The 12,446-nt window shown below is 51.9% G+C and overlaps 1 protein-coding gene across 8 annotated transcripts in view; it reads left to right on the forward strand.

Moving 5' to 3' along the window:
* The window catches only part of GTF2IRD1 (GTF2I repeat domain containing 1), a 58,273-nt gene that overhangs the window by 29,633 nt on the left and 16,194 nt on the right, over positions 1 to 12,446 (forward strand). For 5 of the 8 annotated variants that reach the window (XM_083806062.1, XM_083806064.1, XM_083806060.1 and 2 more), the window contains exons 8-16: positions 530 to 613; positions 1,364 to 1,547; positions 2,585 to 2,610; positions 4,934 to 5,054; positions 8,039 to 8,076; positions 9,245 to 9,325; positions 10,950 to 11,039; positions 11,409 to 11,471; positions 11,980 to 12,045. In XM_083806062.1, the coding sequence (XP_083662188.1) occupies positions 530 to 613; positions 1,364 to 1,547; positions 2,585 to 2,610; positions 4,934 to 5,054; positions 8,039 to 8,076; positions 9,245 to 9,325; positions 10,950 to 11,039; positions 11,409 to 11,471; positions 11,980 to 12,045 (753 nt within the window). The remainder of the gene's footprint in view (positions 1 to 529; positions 614 to 1,363; positions 1,548 to 2,584; positions 2,611 to 4,933; positions 5,055 to 8,038; positions 8,077 to 9,244; positions 9,326 to 10,949; positions 11,040 to 11,408; positions 11,472 to 11,979; positions 12,046 to 12,446) is intronic. The other 3 variants (XM_083806059.1, XM_083806061.1, XM_083806065.1) reach the window with 1 other exon arrangement.

Here is a 12,446-nt window from a genome sequence, read left to right on the forward strand (position 1 = left end):
GCAGTGCCCAAGGCAGGATCAGTGCGAGGAGGAGACTCTGCCACTTCCCCACCTCAACCCCACCCCAAGCACGTGCAGCCTAGAAATGCTGACGTGTTTATGCCAAAACCCTTGAGTCTGTGCTTAAAAAAAAAAAAAAAAAAAAGGGTGGAAGGGTGGGAAAGTTGGGAAAGAGAACATATGAAAAAGCTCCTTTGTGAAATCGCTGTGCCTTTCAAATGTTTGTTTCAGGTAGAGCTAGCTCTATCCCGGAGGGTCTTTCATTTCAGGGTTGAGATGTTTTATGGGGTCATTTCTCAGGAATCTGTTTTGCACACGCACAGCTGCAGAGGAGCTTGCTTCAGGCTGGGGATGGGGAAGCCCAGACCTTATCTGCCAGCCTGGCAGAATCCGCTCAGGAAGGGGGAAATAATTATTTTTAAAGCAACAAAGTCTTGTTCCTGGTTCTCAACACTTCGCGCGAGAAAAGTGCATCTGCTGTGTATGAACCATATGGAAGTTCCTTATTTCTTATATTTTGTTTTGATAGATAAGTGGGACAGTTTTATAAAAGAAACTGAAGATATCAACACCCTTAGGGAGTGCGTGCAAATTCTGTTTAACAGCAGATATGGTGAGTAGGAGTTAATATCCCATTATGCATCTGCAGCTCTTGTGGTTTGCATATCATTATATAGCAATCATTTTTGTTCCCTAACACAGCAGCAGGAGCCATATGCTAGAGCTCCCTTCTCTTCTTAACACGTTTAGCCCAGCAGCTCCCAGTCTGGGTGTCTGTTGAAGGTTATGTCAATATTTCCATTTGGAGTCCCTCCGTCGAGGAATTTATAACTTGGACGTAAAACAGCCTGGCCTGGAGCGTGGCACGGCCAGGTCAGCGCCCGCCGGCACTGCGGGTGAGGGGGAGTGGTCGCATGCAGCCGTTTTAAATTAACGTGGCAGGAAAAAAAAAGGCAGATCGTTGCTATTCCAGCTGCTTTTTGTCCACTCGCAGAGCTTATGAGCATCTTTGGTGCTGCCCTTGCCACGGGCAGCACTTTCAGGTTAGGTCCCTGGAGGTTTGGGCTTGGGAAATGGCTCGCAAATGGGCTGACAGGCTGGGGCTTGTTGCCTGTGACATCCTCATCAGGCCATATAGCTGGGGTTTTATGTGAGCTGTATGACTGATAACCTATATATGAGCTGTGTGACTCGCGAGCTGTATGGCTCAGAGACCTGCTGCGGGCCAAGCAAGAGATAAGAGAACAGGAGGCACACGCCCTGCTTTTCACACCAGCTGGAGTTCAAGCCTTTTCACCTTCATTTTATCATTCGCAAAAGAAAAAGCATGCACTGAAGTGAAAGCCATGCGTTCACCTTTCAGCTGAAGCCTTGGGGTTAGACCACATGGTCCCCGTCCCGTACCGGAAGATCGCGTGCGACCCCGAGGCGGTGGAAATCATCGGCATCCCTGACAAAATCCCCTTCAAAAGACCTTGCACCTATGGCGTCCCCAAACTCAAGCGGATACTGGAGGAGAGGCACAACATCCACTTTGTCATCAAGAGGTGGGTGGCGAGGCGGGAGGTGTTCTTCCTCCATGGGAGCTGCCGCCTGTCAGGAGCGGGCTGCTCTCAGTGCAGTCCCCTGGCGTTAGCTCGGCACCGATGTGCTCAGCGTTAACGGGGTAATTACAGCACATTTGGATCGCATTTTGGCTCGCTCACAGCACATTTGGCTGGTTGGGTGCCCTGGGAGTGCTCCGTGGGGACACAGCCATCCCCCTGACAGGGGACTGCACGTGCCTCGAGGGAACCGGGAATTTAAGCTCTGTTCCCTCTGTGCCCCGAGGGTTTGCTTTTACACCCAAAACTCATTTTAATCTTCTTTATGGAAAAGAGTTAAACAGTTATTGTACAGAGGTAAGTAGGGAGGTTTCCCTCCCCCGCTGCCTCCTCCAATTTCCGTCTCTCTCCCTTTCTGTGAGCGTGCCACAGGGCTGTGCGCAGCACCGTCACCCTGTCGCCCTGTTGTAACCCCATTCGGACATTGCTGGTGCCTCACTGGGCGTTTCGGGTGGCAGCGGGGCCCTCCCATCACAGCACAACGCTCAAGTGACATTTGCAGGTGGGAGGAGTGGTGTCCGTGAGGAGGAACATCCATATTTACTCCACACAGAGTGATTCTCCTCCACCTCGATATTTTGAGGTGCTCCTTTGTGGACATGCCATGTACACAACCATGAGGATGTGTCACATACAGGGAGGGTGCCGAGTCCTGGTCACTGCTTTTCTGCTGGAGCGGGAGGATTGGAAGCTTCTGCTTTGGTCCCATCATCTTCTGGTAAAGCCAGCCTGTAGCAGCCTCATTTAATAAGTTAATTAAATGAAGAGAATGACTTATACGCAGATTTAAAGGTGCTTTAGTTAAAAAGCATGCAGTGTGAGATTGCTTGGTTGCGCCACAATCTGAAAGGCTTTTTTTAGGGAATAAATAAATTGACTATTTTGACTTGCTTTAATGCTGTTCATAAATAAAACCTAAAACCCAGTCATTAGAAGCACCTATTTCTAATCCTTTTTTTTTTTTTCCCTTTCCCTTCTAGGATGTTCGATGAGAGAATTTTCACAGGTATGTTCTCTGTGCCTTTTGATTTATTGCCTGCAAATTGAAAGACTGTCCAGAGGAGCAGAGTTGAAATAACATCATCTGTAAACAAGAATAGCGCAGGACACGCCGTTGTGCGCAGTGGGGAGAAGCCCAGGCTGCGTGCCATGCCCGGGGGCGATGCGATTGCCTTTGCCCAGGACCAGAGCACCGTGCACCCCCAGAGAGTGGTTTGCAGTGGGGAATACGCGGGGCACGAGGCTGGGTTGCTCCCTGCACCCGCCTGAGCTTCATCTGCAGGCAGCACATGACGTGTTTCTGTGCTTTTGTGAGGGAGAAAAATCGCTGCTGGGTTCTTCATTGGTAAATTATCCTCTTTCTTTTGTCTGGAAGGTGCTAGCATCATCCAGTCGCTGACTGGTTTTAGAAGAAAGATGGCAAAAATCAATCTGATCAGTGGCAAAACCCCAGGGGGATTCTTCTGCTTTCTTTTCCCCACGCTTAATCCTGCTCACTGGAGATGGAGAAGCCACGTTCAGTGCCTCTCATTACATCAGGGCAGGTGTTGGGGGGGTCCCAGCTCCCTCTTGGGGCAGAGGGGAGCTGGCTTCACGTCCCAGCCTGGGAAGTTGGGAAGCTGTTGCGGGAACAGCACCGAGCGCTCTGGGTGAATTGCCCAGCCCTGCTCCCAGGTGTCCCGGGCTGGGCTCACAAGTAAAGACGTGTTTGGGGTTTTCCTTTCTTTCCGGGTGCTGGCGGCGTCCCAGACACCGCCTGACATCTCCACGGGATGGATTAACCCCTGTGGCACCGCGACAGCACCCCGGAGGTGCTCACAGAGGGAAATCCCAGCAGAGCCTGGAGGAGGTCCCACCTCCACGGGTGGTTTCTCTATCTCCAGTCCCATTCATGATTTTCTGTGCTCGAGAAAATGATTTTTAAACTATCGCCCACCCCGAAGGGATGGAGCTCCGAATTGCTTCTTGGACGCTTGGATTTTCCTTGCAAATCCATCAGTTTGCCTGATGTCTTGGGGGAGGCATCGCGCACAGCCTCACGCGGGGGTGATGGAGCAGCTCCTCCCTGCCCACGCTCGAGAGCTGCTGGTGGAAAGCTCCGTGCTGGGAGCTCGGGGTCACTTGGCAGGGAGGTGCAAGTGGAAATGAGGAGACCGAGAAGCAGATCCAGCACGGCTGGGGCGGGTGGCAGCCCCCCTCTTCCCTGCCTGCTCCCTGCAGGGCTACCAGAAGCAAAACACATTAAACCTGTCTTTCTGCGATTCGTGTCAGCACTTCTGACTGTGCAAAAAAAAGCATCTGCTGAGTCAGGAGGTGCCATTTTTGCAAAGACACTTTTTCAGCGCAGAGCTGTATTTTAACTTGCCGACTATAAAGCATCCCAAAGCTTCCCCATACAGTTTTACTCACCCTTTAATTAAAATACCCACCACTGCTAGGAAACCTATTTTTGCTGCTCCCCTGGGTAGTAGCTTAAGGCAGGCTTCGTTGCTGCAAGAACAAGATTTGGTCCATAGAAAGCACAAATTAAAAGGAGCCTTTTGGACTGTCGGTAGATAAATAGTGTCTTTACGGCTCTATATTGCTGCTGGTCCTATTGCCAGAGCCCTGCCCTTCCATGCAGGCTGGAGCCTAAAGGAAAAAGGCTTCATTTTCCCAGGGACAGGATGTGTTTTGGAAGGGAGGGGATGTCGTGATGGTGCTTTGAGACCAGCCAAGAGCCTTTTGCAGCTATTTAACAAGACACCTACAAGATTTCTGCAGCCTGGCGGCATAATTTCATTCCCTCCTTCCCCCAGCACTAATCCTTCAGTTCTTCCTTCACCTTCCCTGCCTGATTTTCATTTCCTACCCTGTCATCAGATCGCTTGTTTCATCTCCAAGGTCATTGCTGAGGCTTTGTTTCAGCTCCTTTCAGGCTGCTGAGGGACACGGAAGGGAAAGGGGAGGTTTTGCAGGGTGACCCGATCCTTGTGCCCCCCCTGCAGCACATCCTTGCTCCCGAGCTGCTTCCCAGTCCCAGCAGCCAGCCCCTTCGGGTGGTGCTCAGCAAGGTTCCCCAGCACACACTGAGTTTTGCAGGGGTTTAATCAAGAGCTGTGCTATTATTTTGACATGTAAACCCAATTTAAAGCTGCGCCTTTCTCTTTGCAAACAGACAGCTCTTGAAAACCTGTCCCTCACCCCAATTTTAGCTCTGGGACTAGAGAGGGAGCACGTGGAGGTGGAGGAGCTGTGTTGCTGCGAGTTTACCTCTCAGGTTGCTAATTCTGGTTGCTAATTCTGGTTTTGTTTTTAATTCCAAACCCGCCCTGCGCACCCGGCACCAGGAAGTAAATTTACCAAAGACCCAACCAAGCTGGAGCCCTCCAGCCCCCCCGGGGAGATCTCCCCCGAGCCGCACCGCGGGGCTGTGCTGGACCTGGCGGGGACGTCGCAGGCCGGCAGCAGGTAAGTGGCACTTCGGTGTGCCTGTGCCAAAATGGCAAAGTTTGGAGTCACTGTTTTTGTAGAAAAGTGGTGAAATCGGTGCCATGCCCGGACAGGCTGGCATTATCTGCAGGAGCGATCTCAAGTGTTAAAGCATGGCCTAAGGATCCACCCTCAGCCAGCAACAAAACAAACCATCCTGCTAATTAAGTGTTATTTGTTTATAAAGCTCACTAGGAGACTAATAGCGGATTAACCAACGCTTAATAAAGGTGGGGTTGCAGAGTTCAGCAGGTCAGTAGGGTTTTTGTAAGTCTCTGCCTCTGGCACGACTGGCAACCGGCTGTGCCACGAGGCCGACGGGTCCGTAACGTGCCCACAGCACCCATGGAGCGTATGGCTCTGCTCCCCAGGCCGTGCTGGGGGATCGGGCAGATGTTATTCTCTGTGTAGCCCCAGGTTCCTTCAGTTTTGCTTCACCTGACCAGGAGCAACAACGCTAGCCCCAACATTTAGCTCCAAACCAAGTTTCCTGGGGTGCCTTTCTGCACATCCGTGCGGGCACCACCAGCTGCGGGGGGTTAGGAGGGAGGTGCAGGAGCTCCCCACGAGCCCTGCACGAGGTCTCGCTGCACGTCAGCCATTTCGGCCGTGGCTGCTGGACCACATTTCAGTTTTGCCAAAGGAGGTGGCTCCACGGGTGAGCAGGTTCACTGTGGATGGTTGTAGAGAGGCAGAGCCAGCTGTAGGCACGGGCGAAGAGTGCTGGCTGGGTTGGCTCGCTTGGCCCAGGTGTGGTTGATATACCGGCCGGTATTTTACAAGGGTTGAAATGATCGGTGCTAGCCCCAGAGGAGAGCATCCCCAGAGGCTGCCCCGTGCTCAGGGGGCAGCTCGCGGGTGCTGTGCAGGAGAGGGGCTGGCTGAGTCATGAGGCCCCGCCGGCGTCAGCACAGAGCTAGTACACGGTGATTCATCTCCTCCCGAGGCAGGAATTGAAAGCTGGTTGGAGGAATCACACCCAAGTGCCCGTTTCTCCCCCCAGAAGCCATGAAGGGTCTCCAGGGGAGAGCCGTGCCCTGAGATACCTGCATTACAGCAGGGGAAACCAGGCTGGCCTGAATCCAAGCACTCCACTGGTGGTTTGGGGCACCTGTGGCAGAGGGGGAATTAAACTCAGGTCTCCAGAATCCTGCACGAGGGCTTGGCCACGAAGCCATTTTTTAGCTAGCTCTTGTTTGCTCTCCACACCGTGCTGAACGTGGCTGGAAGCATTTAGACTTGGAGAGCAGCAGAGTGTCACAGGGGTGTCAGGGAAAAGTGATGCTGCAAATATCGCCGGTCCCCAAGCACACTGCAGGGCTGAAGTCTGGCCCGAGGCTTCTCATTTTTCTCTTCATTTGTTAACATTTGCAATTAGGACACTTTTAATTTTTGCCACAGAAGATTTCACCGCGCTGATAAATTGGTGTGATTGAAAACAAGCAGGCAGAGAGACGGGACGAGGGATGCTGAGCTGGTTTCTGCAAAGCAGTAGGTAGAAAACCAGCTGCTGCATCTCTGTGGGAGCATCCCTGGTCCTGCACCAGCCTATCTCAGCTGCCATGCTCCAGCTGGGACCAGGCAGGGGTTGCGTGGTGCAGTAAAACCGCTTCAGAAGACTTTGTGGAAGAAAAATAGGTTTTGTAGGGGCAGTTCGTGCTCAGCCAGGTTTGGATGGCACTTCCCGTGGTGTTGCTGGGACATGGAGCATGCTGGGCTGGGCTGACCTCGTTCCACTGCTAAAATTCGGGCACAACCTGAGGATCATCCTGGGGTCCCTTTCGAATCTATCAGACCTGTCCTGGCTGTGTCTATATGTGCATCGTTCCTGGTTTACGCTGGGTGCATGCACATTGAATCAGGCCACGTTCCCCAGTTTTCCATGCTCCATGGTTAACTTTTAGGTCCAACGGGAATCGTGAATTCCTGGGGGGGGGGTGGTGCTAAATGGGCTTTGCTCTCCCGCAGGCAGAAATTAAATCTCCCAATGCACTGATCACACAGACCTGCAGGAAAAAATACGTGTGCTTGAAAGATACTCAAATCCTGCTTTGTTCTTCCTGCAAATGAGGAAAGCTCAGTTCCCTGATAGGAGCGCAGCATTTCCATACCTGTGGTCCACGAAGGTCAGAGTCCAGGTCCAGGGCAGTGCCAGACACTCCAGGGTAACGCACCCCTCCTAAAGACATCCTCCTAAATTTCCCTGGTGAAAGCTTGACTTTGACCTGAGCTGGAGAAGTTTAAACCCCTACCCAAAGCTCCGGTTTGATACCTGTTGTACTTGCTAGACAAGACATCCTTTTTTACCCATTTAAGATCTGTCCTTACAGCAGGACTGGGGAGAGTGTTTCAAGAGCTCTCCTGGATCCCTTCACAGTGCCCGTACTTTGACGCCGTTGAGTGGATTTAGGCGAGTGAGGAGTGCTTTTGAAAATCCCCCCTGAGCCAACAGGGATGTGAAGCCCGCTCGGGAGGGTTTCCCTTCCCTCAGAGGACCAGCGTTATGGAGGACCGTGTTCTCCACTGCCATTCCTCATGTTTTGCTGCCGAAGTGCCATGGTTGTTCTCATTTAAGAAAGACAGGAAGAAAATCCGTCCTGAGAATGCAAAGTGATCTAATTTGGATGCCGAACACCTTGCATAAATTTCTAAGCATGTGAAGTTAACTGTAGACACAAGTTTGGGATAGTGCCCAGTATCCAGGGGAGAAAGGCTTTGGGCAGAATAAATATTTACCAAATCAATTGACTTTTTTCCTCTTTCCCTGTTTGCTTTTGCTCCATGAGTAACTACATTGTAATGAGGCTTAATGCACTGCTCTCTGCCATAATGGGATGGGGTCTGTGAGGTTTGGGACTGCTGTTAAACCCCCTCCCGCTGGGATGGGTCCAACACACACGTGGGTTTAAGCTTTCCCTCTGATTGCTTCGTTACTACCCCTCTTGTCTGCCTCTCCTTTCCAGGTCGGAGAAGTGCAGTGTTTCTGAAAGCTGTGAACCAGGTGAGGAATAATTCATTTTCTCTTGCAAAACGGCGATGTTTTGGGGTGGAATTTTGTGCCACCACAGGAAACGCGAGGTGCCCGGTGGGGGGGTGACCCCCAGCCCTTGGGCAGGGCTGACTGCACATCCAGCGCGAGGGGTGTGCTGCACGTGTCCTCCTTGCACCGCGGGCGCAGCTGGCCTGCCGTGCGGGGTGGTGGCAGTAAAACCCACCTAGCAAAACAAATGCAAAGCTCGGGGACAAAGCCATCCCCCTCCTACTGCATGGACAAAATAATTGTGGGTGAATGCCTGGGAACACAGGCTAACCTCGTTGTGCTTCTGTGCAGTCTGATAGCCCACTCGGATGGGCAGCTGAGATAAATTCCTAGTGAAAAGCCACTAGAGAAGTTGGCTGTGAAGTACCTTTGAAGTGTGGCCTCAGTTATACAGTTTCCCCACTGGGCACTCCTTTCAGGATTTTGTCTCCATCTGATAGATGCAGATACAAAGGGTCTTACTCTGTGACCCTCCAATTAGATCCAAAACGCACATAAATTGAAATATCAAGACTTAAGCACACGCTTAAAAATGACGCTAAATGAAGTCTTTCATCTCCAAGTTCCTTTCCACGTGAAAGCTGCCAGGACTGGGTCACTGGACGTCAGCTGAGCGGCAGCGATCAGCTGTGTCGGTGCTTTGACCACTGCCAACAAGAAGGAAACGTTTTCCCCAGGCTCAAACGAATTCCCCAGGATTTTTCCCTGGTATGAGGTTGCTGCACTGCTGCCTGATTCACTCGGGGGCTTGGACCCATTTAAATGCCACCAGATAGGCAAAGCCACTCTGGGTGAATTAATCCCACCCGAAATGAAGGAAAATTTGTCTTGAGATAAGCGCCAGCCCAGCTGAGCACGGTGGGACAGCCTCTGAGCATCCTCCAGAGCCTGACGCAGGTCAGATATTAGGAGAAATTTTTATACCAAAAGGGTTGTGCAGCACTGGAACAGACTGCCCAGGGACGTGGCTGAGCCACCATCCCTTGAGGTCTTCGAGGAACGTGTAGGTTCGACTTAGCAGCATGGCTTAGTGGTGGACTTGTCGGTACGAGGTTAAAGGTTGGACGGGGTGATCTCAGAGTTCTTTTCCATCCTGAATGATTGTATGATTCTACACTTTCCCCCTTAGGTACCTCAGGAGAGCTGGGTGGGATCAGGCAGATCAAAATTGAGCCGGACGAGCTGGACATCATTCAGATCACTGTTCCAGGTAGGCGCTGGGGTCCTCTTCGCGGGGAGTGCTGCATTGCGCTGTCTCAAAGTTTAGCTTGGAGAAGTTCCACTTGTGGAGCATCTCCCCGTGCAGGCTGTCCGCCTGGACGCTTGCACCATTTATTTCTTCACTGAAAGTCATTTTAAAGGGCGTATCAGGAATCAGCTGGGTTTGCTGCTTTCCTTCGGGTATGGGCTTGGAAGATCCCAGATATTGAGCGTGGGATCCTTTGACAAGGCACGAAATTTAGAAAGCCAGCCTGTTGAAGGAGAGATTGTAAGAACAAGTTTTTTTCAAAGCATTTTAAGCATGTGCGGAAAACGTGTTGGATATGGCGACACTGGTGTGTTTCCCCACGTTTCTTCCTGGGAGAGGTTGGTGGGGACAGAGTTGGGGACAGAGACCGAGCAGCTGGTGCTAGAGTGCAGCTGGGAGCCTTGTTTCCCCAGGAACATCCATTTCTAGAGCAGCTACCTGACCTGGGTAGCGCACCGAATGGTAGGACAATGCTTAGGGCTTAATGAGTGGGTAGGTAGCACTTTGCATTTTCAGTGTGCTTTACAAACATTAATTAATAATCTCACCAGAATTAGGGCAGCAACACGACTCCCAGCGTGCCCGAGTGCGAGCGACGCTGGCGGCAGCAATGATGCCGATCCCCGTTGCACCCAAATTGCTGCAGTCTCCATTGCACCCAAAGGCACCGGTCCCCTTATGGGGGTGATGTTCTGGGAGTTGCTCCAGGATTATCGCAGAAAGGATTTAACATGTGGTTACTACAGGGGATGGAGAAAGGAGCGAGGGCTAGCGGTAGATCAAACGTTTTCATTTTCAACTTGGCAGCTCGTGGAAGAGAAGAAAGTTAAATGCATGGTGAGCTGGCAGTGCGGGGGAGGAGGAGGTGTTATCACTTCTCCAGAGCCAGGTAGATCACACTTGAAGTCTGGAGTCCACTTTTTATTGCCTTATTTGAAGGTACAGTTCAATCAGAGGGAGTACAGCTTAGGGCAATGAAGATGATTAATAGAAAAGAGGTGCTCATGTACAAGGAGGAATTGATGAAATTTGGATTATTTATCCTGTGAGGAGAAGATTAAGAAGTGACCTGATTGAAGTATTTAAACTAGCTAAAGGTTTATTTAAAGCTAAATTTGGATAGCTCTTTGAGGGCATCGGAGAGTCCAGCATTAGGGGATACAGGTTTAAATTAAGAGGGCATACACGTATATAAGTAAGGGAGACTTCAGGAGGTGTCATTTCAGGGAGGAAGGCAGCTTTAGTGGAATGGTCTTCCCAAAGTGGAGTCGTTCGGTCAAGCAGCATTAACTTTTTAAGCTAGAACAGAGTGTCCAGGTGGAGTTAAGCCAATTAAATCATTCTGAACGGTTTTTGCTCTTCACCTTCTGCAGAAGTTAGGAAGAAACTTCTGCTCTTTCCCCTTGGTCTGAGAGGTCGGGTGCATTTTGGGGATGCTGCAGGCCGCGGCGTGTGGGGCTCCCACCTGGACTGGGGATGCCCTTAGTGCAGTCCCTGCTGATGGGCCAGCCCCCTCTGAAACCTCTTTTTGGGGCTGGTGCCCCTCTCCTTGAAACAAAAGCTGCCTGTGGTGTGTTGTCCACAGACCGATCACCCACTTCGGATGAGATGCACGACGCGGTGACCACGCACATGGCCTCGGAGGAGTCGAGCTACATCCTAGACGCAGTAGCAGGTGATGGAAATGGCACGTCCAGGAGACTGGATGTCCCATCCAGGGGCACGGGAATTCATGCATGTATCAGAAATGAGTAAATGCAAACCAAGGTGATGGAGTCAGGACCCTCTTCCAGAGTCATGGTCTCAGTTGGGCTGGCTGGGAGCTCTGGTAGACAGGGGATGCTTGTTGGGTGCTGCCATGGCATGACCAAGGTTTTGGGGTTCAGTGTGACACTGCCAGCCCGAGCCTGTGCTTGGGCAGGGGCTCAGAGCTCAGCGAGAGGCATGGGGGTCGTTGGGTGACCATGGGGGACCTGGAAGGTTCCTGCTTATATCTCATCTGGCTTTGCTGGTGCTGGCCACTGCTCACCCTCCTCTTCCTCAGCAGGGACCGAGAAGGGGCCCGGTGAGGAGTCACGACATGAGGAGAAGCAGATGGAGGCATCAGGTGAGGTTCTGATGAACCTGGAGCATCTCCAATAATTGCAAAGTTTGGGAAGTTTAGACGGACACGGATGTATTTTGGGTTGTGTTTGGTGGGCCGCCTACATCATCTGCAAATCATCCAGCCACCAGAAAGCTCCATGCAGAAGGGCACCCCTGTATTTTGTGGATGCAATGCTCGGCTGATGTGTGCTGGTGACTGGAGCAGATCCCACCAGCGCCACCTCCACGCACGAGCAGGAGGTCTCCATCCTCCCCTCTCGCATTGGTAGCATCTTTTGCCCAGACTTACATTTTCCCTGTTTTTCCCGCCTTGCTGCTGCGCAGCGGGGAGATTAGTGCTGCATCCCTGCCCTTCCTCGCTCAGGGCTGAGTTTGGAGGCGGCTGCCACAGGACCAGCTCTGGCTTTGGAGGCAGGACGAGCTCACGAGGGCTGCTCGCCTTCGCTGCATGTCGCTTGCACTGGAGGCAGCGGATTTCTCAGAGCATCTCTCCTTTTTTTTTTTTGCAGATGGTATAGGGGACGTTTTAAGTCATTTGAGGAAACAAGTGGAAATTTTGTTCAACACGAGATACGGTGAGCTGGTCATCGACACGTGTGTGTAATGCCAAGTGTTGCCTTCGGCCACGGGGAGCTCCTAATTGCTAAGAAATGTCACCTACCATTTCCAAACCGGTTGCTGAGGAAAGGTGCAATCTAATTTGTTCATTTGCTGTCTGCCGGGCTTGTGAACGCATCTGAAGTCTCCCTGGGCCTCGTTATTGCAGCTCTTCCCCTTGGCTTCCTTGATGCCTTTTTGCTGGCTGCAGCCCAGGAGTTGTGGCGGTGACCTTCAGCCTTCCTCCCGCGGAGATGGGGGCTGGCAGGGCTGCCCAGCGCTCGTTTGAAATATCCAAGAGGGTTTTCCATCCGTCTGGGCTGTGTCGTGGCCAGGAGGGCTGGCCGGGTGCAGGGGCCAGCACTTGGCGTGCCCTGCC

The sequence above is a fragment of the Anser anser genome (genome assembly GCF_964211835.1).
Source record: "Anser anser genome assembly, chromosome: 20".
NCBI classification, from domain to species: Eukaryota; Metazoa; Chordata; class Aves; order Anseriformes; family Anatidae; genus Anser; species Anser anser.